Source organism: Rhinatrema bivittatum, chromosome 7 (genome assembly GCF_901001135.1).
Source record: "Rhinatrema bivittatum chromosome 7, aRhiBiv1.1, whole genome shotgun sequence".
In the NCBI taxonomy this organism is placed as follows: domain Eukaryota; kingdom Metazoa; phylum Chordata; class Amphibia; order Gymnophiona; family Rhinatrematidae; genus Rhinatrema; species Rhinatrema bivittatum.
Window position 1 is genome coordinate 260,048,929 of NC_042621.1, and position 17,446 is coordinate 260,066,374.

A 17,446-nucleotide genomic window follows, 5' to 3' on the forward strand; every position below is an offset into this window, starting at 1 on the left:
TCTGCATGAAGCGGTAGTTACATCTAGCCTGTAAGAACATAAGAACATAAGAAATTGCCATGCTGGGTCAGACCAAGGGTCCATCAAGCCCAGCATCCTGTTTCCAACAGAGGCCAAAACCAGGCCACAAGATCCTGGCATTTACCCAAACACTAAGAACCCATGCTACTGATGCAATTAATAGCAGTGGCTATTCCCTAAGTATAATGTGTGGTATATTAAAGGGATACGTGGGGCATATCTTACAGTTCATGTATGTTTTAGCTATCTAGCTGTTTACATACTTTAACAAAGTTTGATCAAGTTCACTCATGATGGTAATAGGGCAGGGGCAGTCTGTTCTTCTGCTTCTTCAGCCAGGGTGTCTGTGCATCACAGGAAGAAATGTATAAGAATAAATAAATCTAAAGTTACTAAAAAAAAAGAAATATAAATAAATAAAGTTGGGAGAGGAGGTCTCGCCATCCATTGCTTTTGTGGCTTGGATGGGTCCTTCTTAACTTTGGGTTAAACCTACATAGAGCGGCACCTTGCTGGGCAGACTGATGGACCATTTTGCTCTTTATCTGCTGACATTTACTATGTTACAGGTATGCTACACTTCACATCCATTATTCATTGTACTTGTAGTTTTGCTAGGATGTTATATTATGTTATGATTTATTGATTCTATTATTGTCTTGCATTTGCTCTTTTCTTATGAAGTAATTTTATTGTATTATTATTATTGCCTTGGGCATTACTATAATTGAAAGGTGGTAAAAAACAAAAACTGATGATGATTGATAATGATGATGCTTCCTGTCCACAGACACAACATACCTTTTCATAGTGGGTTTCCATGCACAGAAAGATGAAATAGGCAGTAGCACATGCGAGGCAACCCTCGAGATATGAGCTGCCTCCAATCTTCTCAGCTTCTACATAGTAATTGTTCAGATTTTTCACAGTTTCCTCAAAGAGCTGCCTCTCAATCTGATACAAAGATAGGAACAACATAGAGGACCTCTTTTAAGTTGGAGTTGGCTTAATGAGAATTTGGAAATATTCCAGCTCTACCCTTACATTTGCTTGAGGCTTTATACTCGCAAAATATTAGGAAGTAAATGAAAAAAATGGTTATTTAAAAAAACAAAACAAAAAACAGAAATATTAGAATGGAAAATTTAGTATCCATATTTGAAATGTTGTCTTTTCCTTTTGACTTTTAGTGAAAATTACAAGGAACAGTTCAAGTCATAGAAAAATATCTAGAATCTATAAAGATGGTACTCTTTCTCCTCAATATTTTGCTTTATTGATTGAAAAAGCAAATAAACAAGAGTCAAAATTTCCTAGATCAGGGACATAGGCAGATATTCTGATAAGAAGCACATAGAAACATAGAAAGCGACTGTGGGCGATAAGGACTGTCAGGCGCATCCAGTCTGCCCAGTTGACTTCCTGGTGCGGTGCCGTAGACCCCAGCACTATGAGAATATTTTCCTAAAATTACCAACAGTATAAAATTGTTGCAGTGGGCAGAATAGCATACATTTCCAGACCTGTCCTGAGGTTTGGATGTAAATTTAGGTCTTCCCATTGTGTTGAACCCCTGAGGGCAGCTTCTTTCCAATCGCCTCACTCCTCCACATTAATTTTATCCTGTCTTTTCTCTACATTTTTCTCTGTTTATGGCCTTGCTCACCTGCACTCCCCCACACTCTTTCATGCAAATGCCTGTTCAGAAGACCTAGATATTTTTTTTTCTCTTTTATGCCTATGCTTGCATTTCTCCTTACTTAATTAGACAAAAAAATGGCATTAACATTCACTTTCTTCCATTCCCCTGTGGTAATTCCAGCTCTCTGAAGAAAGATGCTCGGTAAAAGCTTGTGCTCCACTGATTAATGACTAATCTTCACTGACAGGCCGCAGGAGCACCTAAGACGTACGTCAGCTGCTTACTGCACTGGCAGAAACTGCAGGAAAAATAAATAACTTTTTTTTTTTTTCAAATGGTCATAAAAATAGCACCTGCCATTTTCTGCGTACTACAAGCCCAGCATAGCAAGTTCGTTCATAAAATGTGAGGCAGCAAAAAAAAAAAAAACCAAACCAAAACAAAACAAAACAACTGAATAGCTTTAGAGCAAGACATGCAGGAAAAAAACATTTGAATAACAACTAGTCCAGAAAAGTATGAGGTCAATATTCAAAGGGACTTAGCCGGACAAATCTATGGTTCTAAATATTTCTGCCCACTGTCCAGATAAGTCTTAGCCGGAGAAGTCATTATCCAGCTAAATTTTATTCGGATTTAAAAAAAAGTGGTGTCCCGAGAGTGGGGGCTTAAACTTACCCGGATAGCACGGAATATCACCGAGTCGGTCGAGTCATTGTAAAATCAGGTCTAAAGGTATCCAGGTATGTATCTGAATAACTTTGACTGTAACCGGCTGTATTTAGTATATGTTCAACGTATAGCCGGTAAAGTGGCTGCAAAATAATTTAAAAAAAATAAAATAAAGAAAGAAGGTTTGTGAGCCTTCAGGCCTGATCCTGCAGACCCCTATTCTATAAAACGCTCTGAAATAAGCGTGGGGTAACGCCCAATTCGGCCCAGCTATCAAATTTTTTGCAAAAAAAAGAAGCAACTGTAGGAATCCTGAGGTCACTCCTCTCCTCCTCTTTCCTTGATATTTTCCCTCAGAAGTCCCCAAGCTCCCTCCTGGCCCCTCTGAAGCCCTAAGCCAGCTGCTCCCAGTTGCTTCCAACATTGCTCTCGAGAGCCGTCCATAAATGATGTCACACTGTTTTTTTGGCATGAAATCAACCCCCACCCCCTCTCGTCACACTTCATCACAAATCTTAGAAACCCCCCCCTCATCACTAAAGTGGTAACCCCCCCCCCCCCCTGGCGGAGCGTGACATCATTTATGGATGACCCCTGACAGCAACGCTGGAAGCGGCCGGGAGTGGTTAAGAACCTGCTGTGCCCGGCCCGGGGTTTCAGGGGATGCGGAGGAGTGGGGGATAGAGGTTGTGGGTGGCGGCAGCTGGAAGCGGCCGGGAGTGGTTAAGAACCTGCTGTGCCCGGCCCGGGGTTTCAGGGGATGCGGAGGAGTGGGGGATAGAGGTTGTGGGTGGCGGCAGCAGGGGGGGGGCTCAAAGACCTTTCAAACAAATATCAAGGAAGGAGGGTGGGGCCCGTCTCAGGGCACTGCAGTCACATCTTCTTCCTCTTTTTTTTTTTTAATGTAGTTAGTTTTGGGGGAGTGGGTGGGATTTGGCCCTAGCCTGTACTTATTTCAGAGTGTTTTGTGGGGTAGAGGGGCTTTAGGATCAGATGAGCCCAATAGCAGATTCTGGAATGGGTATGCAATAAGTTGATTATAGTCTACATAGTAAAGTCTCCTAAAAATGCCCAATAATGGGATAACCAGCATCTATCAACATCTGATTTGACCATAAAATAGCTGATATCAAAGAGGTAAAAGTTTGTATAGTTCATCATGTGTCATTAAAATGCTCAGGGCCTTGTTGAATGTCCCGATCACGAATCTCGATAGCCCGCAGCAAAAATTCCCAATACAAGTGTTTATGGCTGCCCGGTGTGAGATTACTTTGGCTTGGAAAAGTAACCTAGCATCATCTATATCTATTGTATTTGATGGTTTGTTCAGGATCTATTGATTGTCTAAGATACCTGCTATTCAACACAGTATTGTTTATCCAAATATGATACAATATGGTCACCCTTGGAGGCATGGCTTGCAGAGCAAAAATCGTAAAGCTTTTGATGGTTTGTTTGGATTTGTTTATATAGTACTCAGTGGATACGTTCACTATTTTATGAATATGTCATCTAGAGAAGTGCCCTCGTGTTAGATGCTAAAGATCTAGTCATCATTATTGCTAATAATTCTCTTGATGATAATCTTCACGTTGATATCCTCTCTCTCTGTCGTCGTGTAGTTCCTTGGGGGGAGGGGGGAGTGAGGTGGTGGTAATCGTGAACTACCTTTATTATAATTTGATTTGACACTGTTGTACATATTGTTATGTATGTCACAATAAACCAGACACATTCAGGGCCCAATATTCAAAGGGCTTTCAGCGCTATTTAGCCGAATAAGCAGGTCTTATGCAGCTAAGTAGCAGCCACTGAATATGTGCCTACATTCAGCGGCTGCTGCTTAGCCGTACAAGTCCCTTATATGGCTGAAAGGTACACACACAGAAAGTAGGCATGTACTGGGCGGATTGGGGGCTAATTACCGATATTCAGAGTTGGCTACATAAGTTTACATCTGTTTAGATGCCAGGTCTAAACTTAGTCCAGGTAGACTTGTCTGGCCAAGTGCACACACATACGCATGTATTCAGTAGCTTTGCCGTGCCACTGAATATACATCGTAGCGTAGCTGGATTAATTCCAACCAGTTAAGTTACTTACACGGCCAGCTCTGGATATCAGGGCCCTCAATGTCTTACTTATTCAGTTTCTTTGCCTATTGGGCTCACTGGAATGATAATGAAATATTGCAAACTGTTATTTACTGATACTGACAGATATTTTTGAAGCACGTTGAGGGCTTTTGACCATCTGGAATATTTTTTATTTTAAGATTTAGCTTGTAGTCGCTTTATTAGGACCTTTTTATCTATTTGGCATCTTAGAGGGAGCGTTATTTTCTGCAAGAGAATGTTAAAAAGCAGACCTGGACATTTGGACAAGTCTCTGTTTACATTTTTTTTTTAATGGGTGTCTTGTGGATAGAGTCTTGCATTTTCAGTTTTTGTTTTATTTTTCCTGGGAATTTCAGTGATATAAAAGACAAAAATCAGTGAAAAGGTCATTTTTCTACTGATGATTTTTGTTATAGCATTAAAATTCCCAAGAAAACTAAAAACAAAGGTCCTTACTTGTGGAGTATGAATGTGCTCAGAAAATCTCATATTCCCTGGGATATTACTAATGAGTAAATTAATCTTGTGTCAGAGAAAACTACAGCATTGGAGACTTCTATACAAAATGCAGAATGCCCTATTCACTCATATTCAGGACTTAGAAAAATGAATAGCCTAAAGCTATTTTCTCAGGTTGGCGAATAAAAAATAAAAAGCACAGCTCAGAGGCCCTGCATATCTTGGTAAAACATGAATAACCCCCTCTCCCTCCTTTCTGTGTTTTTGGCTAGCCCCTCTCTCAAGCCTGGAATACATTATCAAATTCATTAGCATATTCATGATCCTTGCTAACCTTCTCTGGCTATATTTGATCTTAGAGCCTGGTTAATTTATACATTTCAATTGTCCTCCTGGACCACCCTTGTACACTTCTGGCGATGCTCAGCCCACACGTACATTTAAAACACTGCTTTAGGCAATTTTGTGTTGAATTTTGTGCCTTACTTCATTTGTGAGTGAGGAGGAGACGAATAATTGTTTTAAATAAACAGAGCAGGAGTGTGAGCTGCATTCTTCGAAATGTCTGACCGCCCACTTACATTTTAAGGCTTCCTCGAGGAACTCCTTTAGTGTTATTTATACAGTTTAAAAAAAAAAAAAAATGTTCCTTTACTTATAACCAGCTCTTGATTTAGACATTTCCTCAGTTAAGTTATCCATGCTGAATCCCTGATTTTCCTCCTATATCTGCGCCCTGATTTACTTAGGTTCGTGTTTGTGGAGTGTCTAAGGAGAAGGCGTTCACATACATTTAAAAAAAACAACAACATGTAGATGAATATCTGCTGGGGAATTAAATAAATCAAAAGAGAAAAGGAAGAGCATCGTACCAAGCCCAACATTATGTCCTCAAAGGACTGGGTAAACAGTGGCTGAATATTGTTTTTTTTTCCCAGATATCCCGTGACATAAAGGAAGATACTTGTCAACTATCCATTCTGTTTTGAAACACGCAAAGACTTATTTGGAAAGTCCCAGGAGGCAGAACTTGCCTACATTCTCCATTTTCCTGACTTGCTCCACCTCTGGCCGTGCCCGCAAATGGTCATTCCCGTGTTTAAATCCACGGCGCTTACTCATCTGTATGAGGTCTCCACTCAAAATAGGTTTATTCTTGCTCAGAGCAGGACCGAGACTGAGCAGCGTTCCTTTTGCCCACTGTTCCTTAGGGGAGGAAAAAAATGTGGAGGGGGGGTCAATATTCAAAGCCGGCCGATTTAAGTAACTTAGCCGGTTAGAACTTATCTGGCTAAGCTATGATGCGTATTCAGCGGCACGTTGAATACCCCGATACGTTTATACGTCTGTGCATATAACTGAGCACTTAGCCGTATAAGTCTAACCGGCTAAGGTTAGACCTGCTCCACGGGATGATTAGCTTAGCCGAAAAAATCCCACAGCTAAGTCCGAATATCGGCAGTTAGCCACATACGTTGTCCGGCTAACTCGCTCCACCCTGATCCGCCCACTACACGGCTACTTTTTATGCGGCTACCTTTTTAGCTGTATAAAGTGGCAGCTGCTGAACACGGGCTCCTATTTAGCGGCTGCTACTTAGCAAAGAAAGTCCCAGATATTAAGAAAACACCCCCCCCCCCCATTTTTCATTTTCTTTTTCTCCGATGGGAAATCAGGACATCTGCCTATGCCATCCTCTTTCCTGGTAGTGTACCCAGTTCCGCTGGCGTGGAATCATAAAGCAATCTCAGGGAAGAGTTGGAAGAAAGGTCCCGTTTTGAAGCTTTTTTTTTTTTTGCTAAAGAAGGCTCTGCAATGGCTGCTGCAGCACATCGCGCCTCTTGCGAAAACCCTCACAGTTCCACCGTTTCCTTTGCAAACGGTACAAACTGTGCCGCAAATCCTTTTTGTGCTGCTTCCACGTGAACGTGCAGGGGGCAAGGATCTCTCTAGCGCAGCAGCTCTGGAGCAGCAGAAATCTTCAGTGCGCCATACTCATGGGAGCTGAATTTCAGAACCAACGCTGAGTGACGGGGTTGCGGCTGAAAACTGGCTTAAAGATAGCTGTAACCTAGCCGGCTGCATTTAAGACAACTGACCCTGTGCAAAGGGGTAGCTGCCTAACTTAATCAGCCGGTGCTGAAACTTCATTCTAGCCGGCTAAGTTCCCCCTGTCACAACCGTGCTTCTGAGATGCTCACTTTTTGAGCATATAGCTGCCTAGTGAACCTTGGGTGCCTTAAATTTAGCCACTCGGAAGAAGGCACATTTTCCAAACCCCTGATTTAGCCAGCTATGCCTACATAAGGGGTACTCCAATCCTTACCAATACGTTTATTCCTTTTTTGACCAGCACTAAGGGACTGGGAGTTTTTTAGACCACCCCTAGAAGTGTCCCTCTCCCCAGGCTGGCCCTGTGTATTTGGGGCTGAGCATGCGCAGAGCACCACGGGTGTTGCAGAGGGTGTAGGAGCTGAGCAGGAGTTGGAAGGGGGTGTTTTGGCAGTGGTTCCTAGCAAGGCACCCCCTGGCCTGGGGAAGAAGAAGAAGGAAAGGAGGTTAGCTTTTTGGAAGAAAGTCTTTTCTTGGTGGTGTTTTTGGATTTGCTCCCAGTTTCAGGAGGGAATCCCCCTGACTGAGGGAGAGAGAGTCTGGGTGCATTGCTTGCCCTCTGCCTAGCTGAAGTGGAGTAACCTTTGCATCCCTTTAGCAGAAAAGAAGTTTTTTAGAGAAGCAGTTTCGTTGCAGTTTTGGAAGTTTGGGGGACTTTGTCATCCAAGGTCCTGAGACCTGGCATTTTTTTTTGCCAGGAGCCCACGTTCAGTCATGCAGGAGTGTGGGCTTTTCAGAAGTCCCTACCCTTTAGGGATTATTGGCTAAGAGAACGACGACGTGAGAACAGGCACCGTGAACGTTGGTCGCTTTGCTTTGTGAAGATTCCTGAACTTTATCTTTTGAATGGACTCTGCAGTTATTGTTTGTTACAGCAACTTTCTTCCCCTAAGGAACAGTGGGCAAAAGGAACGCTGCTCAGTCTCGGCATCTTACTTGGAAGGTTCTCTTCCCTCTTGCGTTGACGTCTGCTCACGGGATCAGTGAGCTACAGGCGCTGGTTACTTACTCCCCTTACACAAAATTTCTTCATGATCGGGTGGTCCTTCACACTCATCCTAAATTTCTACTGAAAGTAGTATCTGAGTTTCATTTAAATCAATCCATATTCTGCCTCCTTTCTTTCCAAAACCCCACTCACTTCCTGGTGAGCGGGCTCTGCATTCCTTGGACTGCAAACGTGCTCTGGCCTTTTATTTGGAATGCACTACAGGCCATAGGAAGTCCATCCAGCTATTTGTCTCCTTTGATAAACTTAAGCTGGGAATCCCGGTGGGAAAGCAGACCCTGAGCTCCTGGCTGGCGGACTGAATTTCCTTCTGCTACCAACAAGCAGGCCTTCCGCTACAGGGACGTGTTAAAGCACACTCCATTAGAGCAATGGCAATGTCGGTAACACACCTTTGTTCTGTACCTCTTACTGATATCTGCAAAGCTACTACTTGGAGTTCTCTCCATACCTTTGCAGCCCATTATTGCCTGGACAAGGCTGGCACACAAGATTCTATCTTTGGCCAGTCTGTTCTGCGCAATCTATTCTCAGCTTAATACCCAATTTCCGTCCTATAGCCCGCTGGGAATTTTAGGCTGCCCGTTATCCAAAAGACCACCCCTGTTGTTGTGCCTGTTGCACGTCTTTGGGTGCTTTTGGTACATGCGCGGGCATCCTCAGCTTGTTATTCACCCATATGTGAGGAATACCATCCTACTTATCCTGTGAGAAAGCAGAGTTGCTTACCTGTAACAGGTGTTCTCACAGGACAGCAGGATGTTAGTCCTCACGAAACCCACCCGCGTGTGATTTATTGTTTTATTTTTCGCATGCTTTTTTGACTATACATTTATTATTTATTTACATTTATTATTTATTTATTATTTATTTACATTTATTATTTATTTACATTACTTACATTGGCTCCCCATCCTGTCCCGTATACACTACAAAACCCTGACCATAATACACAAGTCCATCCACACCCACAATTCAAACTGGCTCGACCTCCCATTCACCGCCTCCTTGTCCACCCGAGCCACCAGATCTACCAACAAAGGCACCCTTCACGTTCCATCCCTGAAAACAGCTCATCTCTCCTCCACCCACGACCGTGCCATCTCCATTGCCGATCCGGTCCTCTGGAACTCCCTGCCTGTCCACATGCGCCTTGAACCCTGTGCAATCAAATTCAAAAAGAAACTAAAAACACTTCTGTTCAACCATGCCTACACAGAATAGCCTTCTTAGTCCGTAGCCCGCCCCCCCCCCCCCCCTTCCAGGTGACCGCCCTCTCCTTATTCCAAGGAGATACTCAATGTAAATTGTAAATTGTAAATTGTTAATTATTATTCTCTTGTTATGACTTACTTGTTTTCTATCCTTCTTACTGCCTATTGGTTACCCCCTCGCCCAGTTACTCTCCCTGTTGAAATGTACTTTCCAAGCTTGCAGTTATTATGTGAACTGGTATGATGTCCCCACAAATACCGGTATATAAAAGTTTCTAAATAAATAAATAAAAATATTTATTTGCAATTTTTATATACCGACATTTGTTTAGTAACCTCACATCGGTTCACAATTACATGAGACTAAAGGGAGACCCCTGCTGGCTGCAGGGTTGGTGCCATGCTGGGCATGCCCAGTAGGGTCCAGTCAAAGTTCTAGAAACTTTGACAGAAGTTTTCCGTAATTGGGCTCCATCCTGTGATGTCACCCATATGTGAGGACTAACATCCTGCTGTCCTGTGAGAACACCTGTTACAGGTAAGTAACTTTGCTGTCAGGGTTTTCAATCGCCCCCCCCCCCCACACACACACACAGGGGTAGATTTTCAGAGGGTTACGTGCACACATTACGCACGTAACCCCTGAAAACCTACCCCAAACCCCCCTGCGTGCGCCGAGCCTATCTTGCATAGGCTTCCGGCACGCGCAAAACCCCAGGACGCGCGTAAGTCCTGGAGCTTTCCTAGGGGGGGGGGCGTGTGGCGACCGGTGCGTCATTGGGGGGCGTGTCGAGGTGCGTGACACGGCCGACGCGTCATCCGGGGGCGGGGCCATGGGCGTGGTTCCAGCCCGGGGGCATTCCGGGGGTGGCCGCGGCCTCCAGACCAGCCCCCGGACCGGAACATGGCACGCCGGCAGCCGGTCCGGCGCAGGCGTAACTTTCGCGACAAAGGTAGGGGGGGTGTAGATAGGGCCGGGGGGGTGGGTTAGGTAGGGGAAGGGAGGGGAAAGTGGGGGGAGGCAGGCTGCGCGGTTCGGCACGTGCAGGCTGCCGATTTTGGGCAGCCTTGCGCGCGCCAACCCCAGATTTTAATGGATATGCGTGGCTACACACGTATCTTTTGAAATCCCGCGTACTCTTGTTCGCGCCTGGTGTGCAACTTCATAAAGTCTACCCCAAGGTCACACAATCCATACATACTGAGCACCTCACTAACACACCGGCTTGCCAAACCTCACTATGCGAAGACAACTCATTAACCATTTTACTCAAAAACAAAAATGAAGAAAAATAAAGGCCAGCAACCCCTCAACCAAGTTTCAGTACCTTGTCCCATAATTGAAAATACCTTAGTTAAGAAATCCAGTTGTTTTGAGTGCTGCAGTTCCCTTTTACGGAACCCAAGACTTCTATTTCTGGTTGGACCTTTGACTAGTCCTCTTCCTCTGGAGCCTCTCCAGGTTGCTGTCTACATCCTTGATAAAGCAGGAGGACAGGGTGGAGAGTGGAGATCTGAGCAGAGACTGAACCTTTCTTTCACTAGAGGAATGTGAAGGATTCACTTCAGCTTCTTAGACCCCTATCTGTAACCCCTCATGCATTTTCTGGGGAGTGAAGGGAAGTGAATGCTGTACAGGGAACATATTTTATGCTCAGGAAGTGATAGGATTCCTTTTTTCTATCTTCAACCACACTGACATCTTCTGTGGTATCTTCTGGTTCAAGAAAGTCAGTATCCTTCTTATTGACTTCAATATTAGTATGAAACATAATATTCTAAACAACTTGTGTTTGCTGCAGTCTCTTTACTGTGGCACAGTTACATCCTCACTGCTGGCCTGACTTACCACCCAAATTACTAGGGATGTGCAGGGGGAAAAAAGTAATTTTCATTATTTTGGTTCATTTTCGGGAGGTTCCCTCCCCCTAAATTTTGGTTCGTGGATTGCTTGATTCGTGTGAAAAAAAAATGAATCAAGCAATTAAAAAAAAAACAAAACAACCCCAAAACCCCCAAAATGGCCAAAAAACAAAAACTAGGCCTACCTTCCACCTGCCCCCCAGATAAATGTCGGGGCCAGGATCCCCCCAGCCCCCACTTACCCAGACCAGTGGGGATCCACCGGTGGCAATTAGGCCGAAGCCTCAGACTTGTATAGGCTGAAGCCTTGGCCTAAGCTGGAGCCCAAACCTAGGCCCAACATTGCGGCCCAGGTCAGTGGCAGCATTGGGTCAGGGCCTGGGCCTAGGCTGAAGCCAGGTGTCAGGACCTGGCCTCCAGGTTGGGTCTGGCATTGGGCCTGGATCCGGGCCTAGGCACTGGCATCAGGACCTGGCCTCCAGGTTGGGTCACGGTGTTGGGCCTGGGTCTGGGCCAAGCCCCTGGCATCATGATCCAGCCTCCTGGTCGAGTTGTGGCATCAGGCCTGGGCCAAGGACCCGGCATTGGGACCCAGCCTTCGATGGATACCCAATGGATCAGATAAGTTTGGGTTTGTTTTTTTTTGTTTTTGGGAGATCTCTGCCAAGGCCCTAGTGTCGGCCCATGTTTCCGCCAAGACCATAGTGTCGCATGCCTAGGCTGTGGATTCTGCTTTGGGCCTCGGCCTATGCCCGAGCACCACTCTGGCACCTCAGTCTAGGCCCAAAGCCAGGGCCTCGCCTAGGGCATAGGCTGCAATCCCTGCTTTGGGCCTGAGCCTATGCCCTAGGCAAGGCCCTGGCTTCGGCTTAGACCTAGGCCCGATGCATTTGTTTAAAATGAAATGATCAAATAAGGTTCATTTCATTCTGTGGGGGCCCCCAATTCGGTTTGGGGCTACCCAAATGAAACAAATTAGCCGTATTCGTTGCATTTTGCATTTTTGTTTTAAACAAATGCACATCCTTAAATATTATTCAACCAGTTACATGTAAATGAATACTTACCTCCATAACTCCTCTTGGCTGCTGCAAGTATCCTTAAAGACAGTTAGGAGTCCTATGAGAGAGGTATTAGAGATTAGGACGAGCCCTGTAGTGTTTCAGATAATGATGATCTCATAAGTGCATGCCTGTAGAAGAAGAGGATATGAGTAGCATTCCATTGTATAACTATTGTTCCCATTTGGGTGTCCATATAGACAGATTCATTTCCAGCTTTGCTCATAGGTATCTGGTGATGGAGATAAATGACATGTATAGTTCAGTTCAAGAATGGTGCACTTTGGCTTCATACTTACCAGGAGGAGGTAGCATAACTCCTTCCAGTCATTGGATGCTTTTTTCATGAATGATAATTTGGGAATCAGATTCCGAAAGGGTGTGAGTTGTAGGGGGATGGGGATGGGCAGCCCTCATCCTCCCTCCCCCCGATAGTTTCTTCATGGATGCTATTTTCAACTCTCGGATCCTCTTGTAGGGGGATTGGAAAATCGCACCCCCCCCCCCCCAACTTCCTCCACATTGGTGCTTCTCACAGGAATCCTGCAGAGCTTGCGCTCTCACATCTCTCCAATTCTGTTTCAGTTCCTCTACCTCCCGGGATGTCATTTCAATCCTAGTAACAGCAGTATGAATTAGCCTCAGGTACAAACTTAGATTGTGAGCCCTTCGGGGACAGAGAAATGACTACAGTACCTGAATGTAATCCGCTTTGAAATGTTAAAACGCGGAACATCAATGAATTCATTAAACTGCTGTTTGGTGGCATTGTTGGTGGTCTGAGACTGCAGTCCAAATGTTAGACCACATCTTTTACTTCCACTTCCCTGGGATGAAAGTCCAGCTTGTGAGCCTTCTTTCTGTATTTTGGCAGGTCAATTGCTGGCAGTTTTGGGGGCCTCGGCAGCTTTCAGGCTCCTAGAGTCTGAGATCTGACTGTGGTCCTGGCAAGTGCAAGCAATGGATCATTCTAGAGAGTTCGACGTTCCCACAAGCCACACATTCTCATTTGAAGCAGGATCTTGCTTTGCAATGTTCAGTTCATTCTTTTTCTCCTTCTGTAGTGCGGCAGGAAAGGAGTTGGGCGTTCGAAGATAACTCTTCTATGCCGAAATGTGTTACTTGTCTCAAGAGATGCAGATGGCATTGATTTCAACATTCAGACTTAGATATTAACTGCTGCGTGTTATTCCTCCTGACTGCCCCAGGAATCCCTCCAGCTCTCTTCGTTAAAAGTGCTTAATTAGTCATAGTCTGTGTGGTAGCAAGTAGCATAAGAATGTTTTTTTTTTCTATCTTTTCCTGAATGTTTTGGTTTTACTTAGGTAACATTTCTGCTCCTAAAACTGAGGTGACGTTGCTGCTAAAGTTCATTCTCCTCCTGATACTTAGGTTTTTCCCTTTAAAGTCCTAGGGAGCAGAAGTGCATATTTAAAAAATATATAAATGACACAGTGAGGGGATTGAAATGTGGACAGGTACTTTTTACTTCTTACCCTAGATCACGCAGTCATTGCCTGCACATGCTCAGTATAGTTTTCCCACTTTTATTCTATAAGGGATTGATGTCCCCAAAGCAAGTTTGCACGATTTAAAAGGGACAACAGGCTCATCCGTAAGGTAATGAGGCAGCTAGTGCATTCTGGGGATCAGAGCTGGGCAGGTCCCAAATGCTTTATTATGAGGTCCATATTCAAAAGCATTTAGCCAGCTAACTCAGAAGTTAGCTGGCTAAATGAATATTTGGGCACTTATCTGGCTACATTCCAGCCCGTTAATAAGATAACTGGCTAGAATTTAACTGGCATACGGGCCGATACAGAAAGAAGTGCGGGAGAGCCGGCGAGCACCCACTCTCCCGATGCGCACCCAGGCCAGTGGCCTGGGCGCATGTTTCAGTATTGGTCCGCATGCAAATGAGGGCCCGCGCTAATAAGGAGCGGCGGCCGTCAGCGGGTTTGACAGCCGACGCTCAAGTTTATTTATTTTTATTTATTTATTTAAGAACTTTTACTACACCGACGTTCGTGGGACACATCACGCCGGTTTACAAAAAACTGAGGCAGGCAGAAAATTACAAAGAACAGGGGTGGGGAGATAGGTGGAGCAGGCAAGAAAGGGTGAGAAATAGGGCAGGGGGCTATAGGGCAGAGAGAAAGATAGGACAGGAGGAAGAATAGCAGCAAAAAAAACCCAATATTTGAACAGTGAATACATAGAGAACTGTTACTGGCGTCGGTTCTCGAACCCGCTGACAGCCATGGGTTCGGAAAACAGACGCCGGTAATATTGAGCGTCCGTCTTCCAACCCACAGGCCGTGGGCAGATTTTTAAATTTTTTTTTTCTAACTTTGGATTTTTTTTATTTTTTGAATTTTTTGGATTTTAAGTCGGAGGGTGTACAGAAAAGCAGTATTTTTTCTGCTTTTCTGTAAGTAAAATATGCAGCTTTGCTTTCTGTATCACGCGGGAATGACTAATAGGCCCATCAACATGCATTTGCATGATGCGGGCGCTATTAGTTTCGGGGGGTGGGGGGGTTGGCCGCTCGTTTTCGACGCGCTATTACCTCTTACTGTATAAGGGGTAAAAATAGCGCGTCAAAAACACGCGGCCAAACGTGGGTTAACAGTGTGCTCCACTGGAGTGCACTTTACTGTATCGGCCCGTAAGTTAGCTGGTTAAGTTAGCTGGCTAACTCCGATATTCAGAGTTAGCCGGGTGACATAGCCAGCTAACTTTAAGCTACATTCAATAGTGCGGTTTCACTATTGAATATATCTCCCAGAGTGATTTGTCAAATCGCGATGGGCCGTTATCGCACGCGATAACTACCGCATCACGAGTTGAAAATTCAAATTAGAGAAAGGGGAGGAGTGTGGGCGGGGTTTAGGTGGGGTTAAGGAAAGTTAGGGGCTTGTAGTGCTGCGGGCGATAATGTATTGCACATTATCACCTGCATTAGCTCCGGAAATAGCTACAGCTATTTCATTGGCACTACAGGGGCGATAGTGTGCAGCATGGCCGCAATCGCAGCGGGTGAAAACGCACCGCCATGATGCGGCCGCCTGCTCACTATCGCCCCTCCGCCTCTTTTTTCCCCACAGGTGATCATTTCACTTATCTGGCTAACTTTGTGGAGGATTTATCTGGGTAACTTTGCAAGCCTGACTGTGTCTGAATATAGATCTCTATATGTTGATTTATCACACCATTCACTGCTTTTCATCCTCTTGCTCTGCCACGGTTCTAGCTATGATTTTTTTAATTCGTCAGCTTCCGCAAATAGCTATTTGCCAAGACCTCTTTCTGGTGACAAATTGGGTGAATTATGTCCTTTTATCTATTTTAACAACAAACTGAATTAACATCTCTTTTTTTTATTTATTTTTTTGCTAATTTTTAAATTTTTCATATTTCCTTTTTTAGGATGTTACTAGCTTGAGATATCTATTTCCCTTTGAAGATAAGTAGGATTGGACATCATCTTTCCAAGCAATACAAGTAAGAACGTAAAATTAACCAACAACTCCGGCATAAAGCAGAACAGCAGTTTGTCCCGTAGGATAGCATTTTCAGTTTAATAAAGTTGTTCATTACCCGACTGTCCAGTTCTGGTGGAAATTTGGTTTGAAACTGACACATGGTTCCATCACTGTAATCTCTCTGAATAAAGACTTTGGTGGCCAGAGATGCACTTCTCCTAAGCTCTTGCAAATTGTGACCCTGAAAAAGAGAGGTTAGACATTTGTAAATATCCTAATACTTTATAAGAATGCAAGTTTGCAGTCAACAGCAAGGGCCTGCTAGGGAAATGGGGGGAATATGTAATGAGCGGACGCTCGGTCAGTGGAAGAAACCCCTTGTTGTTCCTGAGTACGGCAGCCCGGAGCCTTCAGACACTGATCCAGTCAGGGAAGAGGAAGGAACAATGTAGAGAGTTTGAGGGCCATATTCAGCCACAGGGAATTAGATAAAGTTATCCCACTAACTGATACCACATATTTAGCAGCTGAATATCGGTGCTATCTGGCTTTTCTCCCATTCTGGGTCCATGGGGAAAAATGCTTAGTAAATCACATTCCAAGTCAGCTGGATAACTTTGTTTTGCATCAAAATGCCTCAGGCCCACCCTTCTTTTATCTGGCTTTTTTTTCTGGCTTAAGCCAAGTAAGTTAAGGATGGTCAAATTTTGTGGGAAATTCAAAACCCTGGGGTTTGACTGGCAGTTTCTCCATTCTCCTCCTCCTCCTTCCAGTTCAGTCAGAACCAATGCTGGAATTCTGACTCCATGGTCCATTTCTCCCAACTGCCCGGGCATTTCCCCCCCCAATTTTCTTACACCCACCCTCCCACTGTTCCTAGTCTGTCCTGAGGTGGTGAGCCATGTGCCCGTCTATCATGGGCTCAGAATCCAGCTACCGGGTATTCCTCTCATCCATGACCAGGGCCGGTGCTAGTTTTCTTGCTGCCCTGTGCAAAGAATTACTGTGCTGCCCCCCGCCCCCTCCGATACATTCAGTGCCTGTCCCGGGTCCATCATATAAAGCCCAGCTCCATCCTACAATCTATAGTTTTAAAAACTGACAAGGTCGTCCCCCCTCCCCCACCCAGAACCCATGGATAAGGAAGGGTATTAGGTACCCTAGGCAAACCTTACAGCCTTGCACACATGACGCTGCCCCCGCACATATACACACATTCCCCCACCCTTTACAGACACATAAAATTACATTATGCATTTATAACAAATTTTACATGGAAAAGAACATTCAAGCGTACAGTCTTCTGAGGCAGAAATATCACTTACAACCTGCATATTATATTTACATGCACTGCTGTGGTGCCAACCAGAAAACCCTGCAAAAAAGACACTTAGAGCTCCTATGGAATTAGACTTTTTGTAATGCGTGCTGGGTGTGGGCTTAGCCCTCAGAAAGCCATGAATAAATGGAATTACCATTACAATATAGTAAACATCCCATACCAAAACAACCTTATCTATGAAAGGGCAACACTGCACATATTACACCAATAAAATTCTTATTAGGAAACCAGGCTGCCATAGATCCCTACACAGAAATTACATGCCAGCAAAATAGCTCACCTCAGTCACATATGCAGAACACAGAGAGACCCTGATCAAATACAGAATAAAGAGATCACAAAGTATAAACAGAAACGTGCTGAGAAGAACTGAACTGGAACCCACAACAAGCCAGAGCAACAATGGAAAAGCAGGAACTTTACCATTCTTCATAAAAACATTAAATATT

The 17,446-nt window shown here is 44.5% G+C and overlaps 1 protein-coding gene across 1 annotated transcript in view; it reads right to left on the reverse strand.

The window, feature by feature from the left end:
* The window catches only part of GOLGA7B (golgin A7 family member B), a 99,332-nt gene that overhangs the window by 16,288 nt on the left and 65,598 nt on the right, over nucleotides 1-17,446 (reverse strand). Inside the window, exons 2-3 of the mRNA XM_029610730.1 lie at nucleotides 15,771-15,929; nucleotides 823-975 (exon numbers count right to left, since the gene is read on the reverse strand). Coding sequence (XP_029466590.1) covers nucleotides 823-975; nucleotides 15,771-15,929 — 312 coding nt within the window. The remainder of the gene's footprint in view (nucleotides 1-822; nucleotides 976-15,770; nucleotides 15,930-17,446) is intronic.